A 14908-nucleotide genomic window follows, 5' to 3' on the forward strand; every position below is an offset into this window, starting at 1 on the left:
AATATTAAAGCAACCGGATGCACTTGAACATTCCAAAATAGGTGAATACACACTGCCATGTAGAAATTCATATTGGGGATTACACTTTCTTAGTAAAGTACAGATTTCTTGTACTTTTGTTGGGTTGAGCCCAATCCGAGATTCAAACCCACACCCTCAGAGTCATGAACCTAATCGCCAGCACACGAAGCCGCGATGTTAGGGTTAGGTTAGGCGGCTGTACTTGAGAAAGACTCCCACAATGTTGTTCAGCACTTATGAAATATACTATATGTTTTCCGACCTTGAAGTCATTAAACAGAATTATGCATTTTCTGCAGTCACTTGTGAATTGAACTAAATGAAGGTTCATCTGATTAATGAGTATCGAGGAAATTATGTTCATCTATAAATTAGACGCAGCTTCATGTTTTTCAAGACATCTTTCCGGAATATACGTCTGTGAAGACGTTCAGATAATGATGATATTGCACAGTTTTATTCATGAGATTCATGTCAACAGTAAGGTCCAGTAATAGATCGATTAAATTCAGCAGTGTTGGTCCTGGGGCCTATAGTACAATTACATGTTGGTTACTTGCACGTGGTGCTAGTAACATATTAAGTTTCTATTGACATTGAATGCATATTTCAGTTAAAAGCTAATGATATTATTGTCACAACATCTATATTGTTTGATGTTAAAAGATTTGGCAATGTGTGTTCATACATTACAATTTTTGACAGACTTGGCAAATAATTAATAAATGATATTGATACCATCTTAATGACTTGGCCATACAGTCATGACAATTTAAGGAGTGAAAAGTGAGCGATAGGTCTTGTGGGAATTCAAAGATTCATTAAAACTTGAGCCGTCTAAGCGTAACTCCTGTGTGTAATATTTGTAAATATTCTATCCACTGTAAACATGCTTCTACTATTAATATTACATGTATTTTCATGGATTCATCATGTTTTATCTATAGCTGTGCTATAGTTTCTCATTAAAATGTCTTTTCTGTTGTCGGAATTGAAGTAAGTCCCACACATAGCTGGGATCATGTCTTTGAAATATATATGCAAACGTCTGGAACCTTGTGTTCCAATACAAGCGTTCGTAGCGCTACGACATTCGCCTGCCTATGATAAACTATAGAGTTGGTCTCAACCATTGACTGGATTACATTCTCATCGTCAGCAGAGAAATTTCGACTTCTCTTTTTCCTTGGGGTGCAGGCGACATTTCGCGATTCCATTTTTGGTAATCCGGAAGTAAACAGAAAACGGAATTGTGGGATATATGGAAGCTAACCAGTGACGTTAACCACACTGTTAAACCTTGACGGCGACGTTAGCTAACGGCATTACTAATCATGTTTTGAACAACGCATATTTAACGTTCTGTTACCTAACGGCCGGTTAAGGATTTAACCGGCCGTTAGGAGTTAACCGGCGGTTAAGATAACCGAGTATTGAACAACCGGGCCCGGGTACATAAATACAAAAACCCCATAACAATACATTATTCACGAATGAAACTCGCTTCTTGAAAATATATATGTGAGCTTTAAGCGGTTCTTTCTTTCATTATAATTTTTAAAAATAGGTTAGAATATCGATCTTCAGTAACCCATGCTTGTCGTAAGAGGCGACTATAACGGGATCGGGTGGTCAAGCTTGCTGACTTGGTTGACTAATATCATCGGTTCCCAATTGCGCAGATCGATGCTCATGCTGTTGATCACTTGATTGTCTGGTCCAGACTCGATTATTTACAGACCGCTGCCATATAGCTGGAATATTGCTGGGTGCGGCGTAAAACTAAACTCACTCACATCTTAAAAAAAGCTATGTAGTGAAAAAACGCCTGTCCTTTTAAAAGGACCTTTGCTCGATAACTAAACAACTTCAGTTTTCTACAGGGTCTATGAAAGTAACACCCGGATGTGTTTACATAACTTTATAAGTTTTCACTGTATCCTTTGTTTACCGGGATGGCTGTCAGAAGTGAAGAGACTGTGTTTATCGATGACATCAGCAACACTGACAACAAAGATTTGCTGACGGTAAGCATTGAGCAGAATATTACTCCACCCAAAGTGCCTTCAAGGGAGGTCTTGGTCAAACAATGGACGTAGGGTTGAATATATTTTGTCCATAACATAGGTACAGCCCGTAAAATCACACAAAGAGGTTAAATTACTTAATACCCCCAGGCAATTCGTCATGCTTCACGTGGTTCCTCTTCGGTGCAGTTTCACTGCAGTGTCAACCTGTTTTGTTGACATTGTTTCAAGCTCCGCCCGTTTTGTAACGAATGCTACCATTGGATCAAATTTGTTAACGGCGTTTTCATTGGTTGATTGGCACGTGACTCTCACATGCCTTGGGCCGACACTTTGTTGAGTGTTTATTGCAAGGCTCACAGTAAGACTATGGGATATTTAGGGACCCTGGCAGAACCATGCCAGCCAGAAGAGATCGAAGTTAGCGTGGAAAGGAATTAGTTCACCATGTTGTGCTTTGTCTCACAACCAAACTCCGTTGTTTTGGAAGTTGAAGTGGATCCGCGCGCCGACGGCCAAGACTGTCTCGATAAAGTAAGTTAGTTTCCCGGCAACAAATGACGTATCCCAAATACTGTTCAAAATCGCATATACAACTTTTTTGACGTTGGATAACTTGACGTCCACAGATTTCTCGTCAAATCAGCTAAAGAGGGTTTTTGTAGTTGTTAGAGAATCACAATCCGTCACGCTTCAATGAGTCACGGGCAGAAGCGCAACCACTTGATGATTTCTCCTCGCTTTTATATTCATATGAGTAGAGAAGAGCTCTCAATTTCATTACCATTCGACTTTGATTATTGATAGTAAAATATTTTATTCAGTATCTCTCAATAAATTTTGCCGTCATATTCGTTCGCCGGCAATGTTGACAACCATCAGCTGTTTGCCATCAGCTGGTCGGCGAGCGAAAATGGCCGCCGTTGCAGGGTCAAAGTCCACTCTGGATTGAACCTGGAGAAATTGCTTTGTCTGTTAAGTGGTAGTGTGCCCATCCTCACGAAGTACATGTCATCAGTATGCAAAATGTCAGATAAAAGCTACTTGAAATGATGAAAGATCTTTAGTTGATGTTATTTCTGGACACCTGATTTAAGTTAGTTGGAATATTGGTTCAACATAGAATAGTGAAAGGAAGATTAGAGTTGTATGGATAACATGTTTATAATCTACCAAGTTCACACCCCATATGTGAAACTCTTTAGACGTGTCAAGATCCATGTTGTCAATTTACTATTAATGAAAAATGCTAATGAATATAAATAGTATATTATGAATTCTAATAATATTGATATGTTTTGATAAAAGATGTGATGTAACTTGACTCTCCATTGGGGATGACCATTATACAGATATACATATACTGTATTGATAATGATATATTCTAACATGTGTTAGATAGTTACCTTGATGTGAGATTCTTATATTGGTTGTGGTTAAGTGGATTATTTTACATGGTCTCTTTTACTAAATTAATGCCACAAAGTACTGCCCATTCTTCAGTCCCATACAGTACACTAAGGATGTACAGTGGATACTAGACCTATGTATTATTCAGTGATTATATTGTTGGAGTACAACATGCTCTCTCTCATATAGACTATTGGTTAGTCTCTGAATATATATACTAGTAATTGTGATAGTAATATTTAAACTGAAAAGGAGCCCCAGTCAGATAGGAAATTCAGACTGAACCTGAGGAAATCTAGACTTGCTTTAGGGCCATGATTACGGGAACTAGTCAAATGGTCCGAAGGACAAAAGGGCCGAGAAGTGCCAAGTCAAAAGGGCCGATGGAAAAAGTCAAAAGGGCCGAGGTGAAAGTCAAATGGGCCGTGACAAAAAGTCAAAAGGGCCTTATTCCTAGTCATATGGCCTGAACAGAAAAAAGTTGAGAAAGGTTTTACATTATTTGTTGACACATATGGCATTGAAACATAATATCATCATAACATTAATAAAATGGTAATGGCATGGTAATAGCCAAGCATGTAGCCAAGTTTTCATGTAATGGCAATAAATATAGTTCACATAATTAACAAAAATAATGTAATAGTAATTTACACAAGTTCATTTGTTCACAATTTACACAAGTTCATTCGTTCATAATTTACACTAGTTCATTCTTTAATAATTCACACACGTTAATTCAAACACACTTGGGGCATTCACTCTGGAGATTTCATTAGTTAAGACACTGAGTCGAGATACTTTACAATAAAAACGTTAGACTCGCATGTTTTGATTAGATTTGGATTAAAAACTTACAACAAAAACAAACCTCCCACGTGGATTAGTCGTGAAACTGAGTCAAGACACTTCACAATGAAAACATTTGCGTCTCATGTTCAAATTCAATTTAAAATAACAACGACAAACTAAACACTATTTACACTTTTTTACTATGTAATTTATGAAAATTTTATTTTCGGCCTTTTTGAGGGCCTTTTTGACTTTCATTTCGGTCCATTTGACTTTTAACCTCGGCCCTTTTGACTAGAACCCCATGATTACAGTAGGGGAAATAATGTGGTTCATGGTCTCGCACTAGCTCTCATACAGAGAGGGCTTTTGTCGTATGTAAAATAAATAGTAGTCACCACCTGACCTGGGTTGTAATTTCCCAAATGATACAGTGTGTGAAACCCTTATCTGGTGTTGCCAGCCATTATATTACTGGAATATTGCTAAAAGCAGTTTTTCACTCACTCACTGTAAGAAGTGTCTATGAAGATCAAAGATTTGTAGAAAGTGGGGAAAGGAGGTCTTTTATATGATTTAAGTATACAGATCTCATTAGATGTGGGCTCGTTTTGTCCCATCAGAACCTGAAGGATCAGAATTTAACACCATTAAACAGCACTGAGTGTCTGAAGTACGGAGGAAGTAAGTTATCCTATATCTAGATTAGAGGAAAGACTTGTTGACCGACCCGCGAGAGCACTGAGCAAAGTCTGACAGCTGCATTCTCGACATCATTGTCCGAGCTTGTGTTATCATTTCCAAAAGTAGGTCAGAGATTTCATTCCATGACTGTGAGTTATACAACTGACTGTAGTGTGTGTTTCATTACCGTTTATTGATATTCAGCAGAGAGCGCAAGGCGTACATCATGCGGAACAGAAAGTATCGTGGTTTGAGACACCTTTATTTGTCTCTGTTACTACAGGTGAACTGACAGTGAACCTGATCAGTTAGTTGAAATTACAGTAATAGTAAACTTAGTCATCGTACAGTTATGGGTCAATTGATTTGTCTTTCTACTGGAACAAAATTGTGAGGTCACCAGCTGGGCATGGGTGTAAGTAGAGGTAAATTGTCATGGTTATGTCTTTAAATTCTTTGACTTCCTACCTGTGTGGCTATTTCAGATTGTTGTATCAAAAAAAAATTATCATACAAGTACAATTTGGCCTTGGACAAGAAGACATAATTCATCTCACAAAACCTAGAGTATACATGGCGTAGTCAGTCACACTGTGTTTTATTGTAAGACTTGCCATGGCTGGCTTTCAAGATCCATGGACTTTAGTAGTTGCAGGCCCTGAATAAGTTCTTTAGGCCCTCAGGTAACAAGACTGCAGGTTAATGTGACATGCAATACTGTGAGACATTAAGAATGGTACAAGTTTGAAATTTGAAAGTTTGAACTCTACCTAATGGGAAGGTGCTTATTTTGAACACTGCATTCACCCTGTCCATTTTCTGCTCCAGTAGTCAATATTCATGAGTAAGTTTAGTTTTACGCCGCATTTAGCAATATTTCAGTAATATCATGGCGGGGGACATCAGAAATGGGTTTCACACATTGTAGCCATGTGGGGAATCGAACCCGGGTCTTCAGCTGGGCTACTTCACCCCCCTCAACACTAATGGATTCTCAAGCTCCTGAAATTTGTGGGTTGCTCAGTTTTTGAGTGTGATCATGTAGAATACATCATTTTATGTGTGGAAACTGTATTTCATGAACTGTGTTAGCTTAAAGAAGACCACAGGTCAGAGTTAAATTTAGCTGATGTTCATATGAATTGTTCATATTTTATTCATTTTGGGCACAAGGAAAAGCCCTTATTTGAGAAGGGTTTGCACCCTGGACCAAGTTGACATTATTGTAATGTTAAAAACAGTTTTTGAGAAGGTAATTGTGAGTATGGGAACTGCTGATCTTGTTTGTGTAGATTGGGTAAATAACATTTAAGATTATGTATATGAATTTAGGTAAGTGAACAATTTTGAAAGATACATTTCTACTGACTGAATCCTGCAGCATGCCAACAATATTAAAGTGTGTTATCCTCTACAGGTCAGTGAACAACTTCACATCATCGAGCAGGACTACTTTGGGCTCCAGTACCGAGGCAGTAAAGGGGAGACGTTATGGCTGAACCTGACGGAATCGGATCGACGATCAGATTGGAGGAGCCCCTCCTTATCGCTTCATGTTCCGGGTGAAGTTCTTTGTGGAACCCCACTACTTACTTCAGGATGAAACAAAGTAAGTCAATACAGAGTCCTACTCTTACGGCAGGTCACCTGGTTGGTAGGGGAATAGTATTTGCCGTGAGCACAGTTGCACTCTTTAGTCCAGACAAGGGGGTATGTTTTGGTTGCCCTTAAGCCAGGATCCATAGTGTGTGCTAGCCTTTGGTCTGTGCTTTTGGGTCATCCATATTGTCCTGGATTCAGTCACTTTTGCCATTTATAGCATTCAGCTATTACGCAATACCATGACTGGAATACTATGTGCACACGATGTACTCCTTTCATGAAATACAAACTAGTTCTGATTGCTATCCTGAAGTACTCTGTGAATCACTTGCTTGATAATGGTGTGAAGCCTACACTGAAGGGTCGCTCTAATAATAAGAAGTTCATCCACTATTGTTATGCTTCTGAAGAAACTAGGTGCTAGACTAAACTAAATAACCATTTTGGTGTTGATAAATTTCTTCTTAGATAGTTTGTCCTTGTAAGTAAGGGTAGAGATTGGGAAAGAAAGCTTGATATTTTTACATTGTGTGTGTCTGAAATTTGTTTTGTGAATTCACTGCTAGTACATTGCGCAGCTGGTATCTCATTCAGAGCCAGTCAAGATTTAGTCAACTATGTCATTTGTTCAAGATTTTAAGTCATGACTTGTCTTTTGTAGGCACCACTTTTACCTACAAGTGAAACAAGAACTGCAGTCCAAGAAATATGAATTAACAGATACACCTCAGGCTGTGAAGATGTTGGCCCTGCTGTGTCAGGCAGAGCACGGGGATGCAACAACCAACTCCTTCCAGCAGAATGTGTACACGCAGATGATGCAAGGACTCTGTGAACCCACGGAGGATATCCTCAATATGGTGTATGAGGAACATTGTGAACTCCGGGGAATGACGGCGGTGAACGCAGAATATCACTTACTTCAGGAGGTGTCCGAGCTGCCTACATATGGTACAGAGTTCCATGATGCCAAGAGAACATCTGGAGAGCCAACCAAGATTGGAGTTGGACCTGAAGGATTGTCCATGTATAATGTCGAGACAAACAAGATGGATAGGTAGGTGATGGTTGATGCATGGTTAAACACTAATGAATCACAACTAGTAGACTCTTAGTTCTGAATGAAAGAGGGGAGTTGGGCCTGGTGGATAGCACAGTGGTTGAAGCTTTGGCTGTTCATGGTGTGGTTCAGGTTTGATAGCTCTGTAAATCACTTCCTGTTGAAAGTGACAACTCTTCCAAATGAAAGAAGACTTTTTTGAAAGTGTTATTCTCTTTCACACAATGTCCATCCCATCCCTAGAAAACATTTTAATAAATTCAAAATGCTAAAACAACTTTGAAGGAAATAATCAGTTTACAAGTGGGATGCAAGTGGTCCAACTTACATGATGAATATGGTACTGTTCAAAGTCTCACGTTTCGTCCTCTAACAGACGTTCTGTTATATTATCATAGAAATCACCTCTAACCAAGTCTGTTCCATTTCAGGATTGCTTATGCCTTAATCCAAATGGCAACCCATATGGATCAGAAAGTTATCCTCCGAGTGTTCGATGAGAAGGGAGAGCCAAGTATCCATCTTGTGTTTCGGTTCAAAACCTGCAAAGCTGCCAATGCCTTGTACCGCTGTGTGACGGAGATGCATTCCTTCTACCGCTGCGACACAGTCCGGGAAGATGTGTCCACACAGTTCTGCAGAGACCTCAAAGGAACAATCTGCTCGATATTCAATGAAAATACTTCACTGGGTAAGTACAGATGTACACTGGGTTAGGATAGGTCCCCCAGAATCGATTGCTTGTTGCAAGAGCAATGTAGCTGTCTTAGTGATAATCATTAAGTTAACACACATGAAACGCATTGAATTTTTGGGGTATTTTGACGTTAGATTTGTGGATCCTTGGTCCAACTGATTTTATATTCATATTTATCGTCCAAACCTGGCTTCCACAGGAGAGATTGCTTGGGTGATGTCAAGAAATGCATCCCATGGGATATTACTCCATTGTAACACTTAGTAAAACTTTGTAGATCTTTTTGAGGCCACCAGTCACTATGACTAGTCAATAAAAAGTAAATATTTTTAGATATATTTGGGATGGGGTGAGATGCTGAGTTGTATACTTTTTGAGATATATGTTGAGGACACTACAGAAAAAACACCTGATTTTTTAGAACACAAAGTTAAGAATAATATCAAGTTTCATTGTGTTGTGCTTTTTTCAGGTAAGAAGTACATCTTTGACATTCGACGTACATGTCGAGAGGCTTATGACCACGCAAGAAGGAAACTGTGGACTGCAAACCAAGATGGTGAAAAGATGAATGGAGCCGAACCTCTTCGGCGTAGTCGTGAAAGCATTGTCTGTGATAACAATGAGAATGCCATTGTTAGAACTGAGTGCCAGGTAAGATGGAATACTAGTGATTCGGACTGTGAAAAGAGTAGTGGTCTGAAATTAATAAAGCATATGGATAACAAACTTTTGTTTATTACAAAGTGTGATGTTTTTAAATAGATGCTAACATCGTTTATTGACTCACCAACTTCTAGAATGCTGATGAAATTTTTAACAATTGTTCTGAATTTGTTGCTGGCTGTTATTATTTTGATTTCATGATAACTTATGAGTGAATTCTCGAAAGACTAAATGTCACCTATCCAAGACATTCAGGAATATTGAATCTTGTTTCAGGAGCTGCGAGCCCGGCTAGCTAGTATTGAAGATTCCCTCCGCTGTGTAGTGTGCATGGACAGACAAATCTCAACAACATTTTGTCCGTGTGGTCACGTGATCTGTTGTTCCGAGTGTACACAACACATAACAGAGTGCCCAGTGTGTCGCACGTCCATAGACAAAGTGCAAAGGATTTTCATTCCAGGCCTTCACTTGGAGCCTCAGTGCTCTCACCTGTAGTGAGAAAAACTCCCGCCAATAGTGCCTGGACGTGTGGGACAGCCTGCCAATGCAACAACCCGGTGATATTGTTCTCGGAGCTGGTTCTTCGGGTAATGTTTTATCAAATGTTTTTGTCGACATCGAGGATGTGCGAACGTTGGAGTTCGTTCTTGGATAACAGCAGTGGAAATGGACCATGTGATTACATTTCGACATTATGCACAAACTTGCCTTCCCTGCTTTAAGCAGGATGGAAACATATCCAGTCTGTTCCTTCGTACAAATGACGAACAGCTTCAATGTGAATTTCCGTAGGTGTCATCCTTGGTACAGAATCCAGTGGATGATACTGGATCGTTTTGTAAATTGTCTGGAATTGTACAGATCTGACTTCATTACTACATTAACAACCCTTGTAGATCATTGCATCATTGGTAGACTAGCGCTTCATTTCATAAAACCATACATATCTGTGATACATAAGAAATTCCACGTTAACACAAAGCCAAAAATAGCTGTAGCAGGACTGAGTAAGAATAGCTTCAGGATGATGTGAATAATTATGGTCTTGAGGTCCAATAATGGGAATGAGGGTAACTCCAAAAATTTGTTTGGGAATTGGTGCTCTGAAGCCCTGCTTACCATAACCATGAAACTGTCATGTCACAAAATGGTTAAATATTTTTCTATTGAATATGACGGAATTATTACAATGTGCTTATTCCTGAAACATCCTTTGCGGGGCCTTGTAGTTCACCGGGGATGTGTATCCATGGTAACAGGTTTCGCAGCATATATTATCTTGATGTTACCTTGTTAAAATCTAGTCAAAGAGAATCAAATCCTTTCCTTTTGGAGCAGTATGGATCAATTTGATAACCATTCAGTACTTGTCCATGATGCTAATTTATTTCACAATATGAAGCTTAATAAGGAAAGTATTTCAAAGATTTTCTTTATCCAAAGTTATACCAGTGGAAATGAAGCTACTGGCATTTGACTGATATATTTTTAACTCTATTCTGTTGTTAAATTTCAGTTTCAAAACAATAAATTTATGGCATTGTTTACTGGATAAATGTATGTTTATTGATCCATGCGTTACAGCGTTTATGAACTGTAGATATTACTGTTATTTTATAGATTATTAGAAACAAAAATCTTTTTAACAGCAGACTGTTTTAACATGTACACGTGATATTTAAGCTATCAGTGTTGAGTTATGTTAACTGTTAACATTCCATTATACACGTTACCGTTCTTGCACTGGTTTTAAGCCAGTGCATCTCAGGAATACTCTTTAACTGTACTTAACTTTTATATCTTTGAATGATAGAGATAGATTTTAACAATTCACAAAGATTGTAAAGCCAGACCAAATTAATTACTTGTTTAATTACATAGTTCTTACCCCACATATTTTAAAAATGAATTATTTTTTTTAAATCTCGGATGTATGATTGTATTTCATAGAAGCTAACAGAGGCATGTTAAATACATGTATATATTTTGAAATTTATAGTAGCTGAGTTCAAGTTCCTATCATGAGCATGACTCTTGAACATTTAGAATTAACTGGTGGGACTTGAATTGTCAAGATTGGCCTCTGCAGTATAGTTGCATGTTATATATTCAAATTTGGGGATGAGGAGTAGAGTTCTGGAAAACTGGAAATTTTGGGATTTAAGTCATAGTAAACAGATAAAGTGGTATGAAGAACCTGTAAAACATCCAATTAAGTTGGTCTGTCTAAAGGAAATGTTATTTTATCATGTGGAGCTGCATGCAAAGCTATAGATTGTGATAGGGGTGTTCCATCAACTGCATAAAAAGGCTGCATTTGTGATAGCAGTTTTGCAGCAAGGTTTTGTGATCAGTGAAATTTGAGGTATGTTCACTTTTTTGAAGACACAAGATCCTTCTTTTAGTCTAAAATTTTAGTACTGTAGTAAATGTTGAAATCAATTTTGGTGTGAGCAGTGTGCGAAGTAGTTTCCAAATTTTGTTTGCCAGTCGGGCTAGCTATGCCTGAAAGTTACTAGCAAACAAACTAGCCCGAAATTTGAATGTAGAAACTAAGCAAAAGATAACGAAAAGGTAAAATACCATCATAAAAATTCACTAGACAGTGGGGCCAGATATACTGGCCCGAGTGGATTTTACTCGCCATGGAATAGCGGGCCAGTGGCTATTTTGCACACTAGGTGTGAGTGATAAATGCCATACTTCAGATTTGGTGGGGTATTTATTTAAGGTCATCAGTGAAAACAGCAGTGCTCTAGCTGTCGTATTTACCCCAAAAATTGTCAACACTTACACACTTAAAGTTATATTAGTGCTAAAATTATTACAATATAGTTTACACAAAGGCTTGAAACAAGTTGTAGCCAAGATTGCCTTGCACAACTTGTTCTTATCAAGCCAATTGTAAAGAGGCTATATTATAACTTTCAACATAGGCTTAGGACCAAAATAGTAATCTTTATTTACACCTGTGGCCCTTGGCAGATGTTGATAAGTATAACATTAAGATACACATATAAAAGTGAATTGCAAATGGCATGATGTAATTGTGTCAGGTGAATGTGCAAATGTGCCATAGGTTTGTGCACAGCTTTGATTTTCTGTAACTTATTTTCCATATTCTGTATTTATTGTAACATAGTGGAATTATCATGCAGGACACACATCAAGGAGATGATGTTTGTGTCACTGTACCACAGTCTTTCGTATGTGGATGTGACCTACGTTTGCTGTCATACCAGCTTCATATCGTGGGTGATGTCTTGAGAATCAAATGTCTTCCTCATCTTTGTACCATCAGCTTTGAAAGAAAAACAGTGGGATAAGCTTAGGGACCACTTCATACCTCAGAGGAATTAACAAAACTGAATGAGCTTGGGTGTTTGAATTCAGCTCTTTAGATGAAATGCCATACAGCTTATTGCAAAGATCCATATTTTGAATGGGTATTTTCCATCAGGCTTTGGTTTGGTGGTGCAAAGGTGTTTTGTTCGTTTGAGGGAACCAGAATTACTAATATATATTGTAATAATAATCGTAGCAATATAAAATCGGTTATATGGTTAAGATTATTTAAGAATATATATATATGTGATATGTTGTCCCAAAACCATTGGTTTGGGTTGAGTGTCAGTTATGATCTAGTCAAGGTGCTCCGATTCGGTCTCTTCAAATTTGTGTTGTGATAAAAATATATGAGTATCCTGAATTCATTCCAAAAGAGTAACTTACCAATGGGCCCAAAATTTGAAGAGGGGAATCTTGAGGGGAATGGGTGCAATTGGGAAGTGAAGCATGCCTTGCATTGTCATAGTAACCGCTAATGTGATGGTGACATTTGTAATATAAATAATAGCAAACATGATTTTGATTCCATGCTGGTATTCCTTTGTACAGGGGTGTCTGTTTGAAGGTACATCCATTGGTTTCACATTTGAATTCTGAAGAATAAACAACCCTGTTTCACTATTTCCTCCGATTTTCCAGATGCTATTTGAATATTTTTAGACCATGATCTCAATTGAATATTACTAAGGATATCTATTGCTAACAACGAGCTGTTGAAACCAAATGGCATCCCACACACTGAAATCTATTAAAGGTTATATTTTGATCTTGTTCAGTGAACTGTACATATATGATTTTCAAATCAAACGGGTTACCTCTGCACAGAGCTTTCCATTGTCAATTTCAAACATAGCCATGTTATTTTTATCATTGTGAATAAACATTCATTGTATTAATATCATGTCTGTCTTGTGTTATGGGGCAGTGGGGTAGCCTAATGGTTATAGTGTTAGCTTGTCATGGGTTCGATTCCTCACATGGGTACAATGTGTGAAGTCCATTTCTGGTTTTCCCCCACCATGATATTTGCAGCTTCGCAAAATAGGCGATTGTAGTCCCACAGTTGGAGAGGAGATCGGTCTATCTGCCCTGTGCCCCAGGTGAAGAATCTTGGTGTTGTTTTCCGTTCTTCAATGTCACCAGAATCACAAGCCTTAACAGCAGCAAGATCAGCAACCTTTCATCTCCGCCGAATAGGTAACATCCGCCGCTATTTGGACATTGACACATCCAAACTTTTAGTTCAGTCATACGTCATCTCACGCCTAGACTGCCGTAACTCCCTTGTGTCAGGAGCAGCAGCAATCCAACATCTCCAGCTTGTATAAAACAGAGCTGCCGGGATCATTACCAGGACAAAATGTCAGGAACACATCACCCCTGTGCTGAGGTTGCTGCACTGGCTCCCAGTAAAGAAAATACAGTACAAAATAATTTGCATCCCCTACTCAACCCTCTATGACATCAATTCACCAGCTTACCTCAAAGACATCATAGAAATGTATCATCCAACTCGTGTCTTGAGGTCAGCCTGAAAATGCCAGCAACAAAAACATCCATGGTAGACAGGGCTTTCAGAGCTAAGTACCGCGCCAGCTTTGTGGAACTCTCTACCAGTTGAACTGAGATCAGTATCTTCCCTGGAAGCATTTGGGAGCCAACTACAAACTCATCTCTTTCTAGCTACCTACTAGTTTCTCCACTTTCTCTGCACAGCGCCACTGAACAGCACTGGTTGGACATTATGCGCTTAAACAAATGCATTATTATTATGATGATGATGATGATGATGACATTGCTGGAATATTGCTAAAAGCAAGTGAATATAGAAGTGAAATGATTTGAGTCTGCTGAATGAAACATATTTTCAGAAGCATCCGTCTGTGTCACATCAGCTCTATAATAATATATTATCACCCAGGGTTAGTTGGTTCGTTGTTTAATGCCGCACCCTGCAATATTATGGCCTCATGGCGGAAGTCTGTAAATAATCTAGTCTGGACCAGACAATACAGTGATCAACAGCATGAGCATCGATCTTCGCAATTAGGATACGATGACATGTGTCAACCAAGTCAGCGAGCCTGGCCACCCAATCCCGTTCGTCGTCTCTTAGGACAAGCATTCATGGGTTGCTGAAGATCAATTCTAACCTGGATCTTCACGGGTGTATCAGCCAGTGATATGTATCATCACATCACATGTGGAGGAGCAGAGATGCATGCAGAGGTGATCTTGTGTGTGCTGTCTAATGCCACTCATTGCATTCAAGAAACATGAAGCTGTCTTGACCAGACAATCCAAAGACTGACGTCATGAGCATGGGTCTACGCAATTGGAGATCTTATGACAGGAACCAGAGTAGAATGAAGTTTGTATTTATGACAAGCAATAGCCATTGGATTTCAAGTGAGTGAGTTTAGTTTAGTTTTACGCTGCACTCAGCAATATTCCAGCTATATGGCGGCGGTCTGTAAATAATCGAGTCTGGACCAAACAATCCAGTGATCAACAGCATGAGTATCTACGTGCGCAATTGGGAACCGAAGACATGTGTCAACCAAGCCAGCGAGCCTGACCACCGATCCGTTATTCGCC

General features: G+C 38.8%; 1 protein-coding gene across 1 annotated transcript; it reads left to right on the plus strand.

Moving 5' to 3' along the window:
• The first annotated feature begins 2359 nt into the window (after nucleotides 1-2359).
• On the plus strand, nucleotides 2360-10871 carry LOC124266366 (E3 ubiquitin-protein ligase MYLIP-like). The gene is given in 7 exon segments (XM_046701180.1): nucleotides 2360-2582; nucleotides 6352-6438; nucleotides 6440-6543; nucleotides 7198-7593; nucleotides 8028-8287; nucleotides 8766-8947; nucleotides 9236-10871. Coding segments are annotated over 7 exon segments (1338 nt in total). The 5' UTR covers nucleotides 2360-2495; the 3' UTR covers nucleotides 9458-10871.
• Nucleotides 10872-14908: the final 4037 nt, after the last annotated feature.

The sequence above is a fragment of the Haliotis rubra genome, unplaced genomic scaffold, assembly GCF_003918875.1.
Source record: "Haliotis rubra isolate DU_JTF1 unplaced genomic scaffold, ASM391887v1 Scf125, whole genome shotgun sequence".
Classification (NCBI taxonomy): domain Eukaryota; kingdom Metazoa; phylum Mollusca; class Gastropoda; order Lepetellida; family Haliotidae; genus Haliotis; species Haliotis rubra.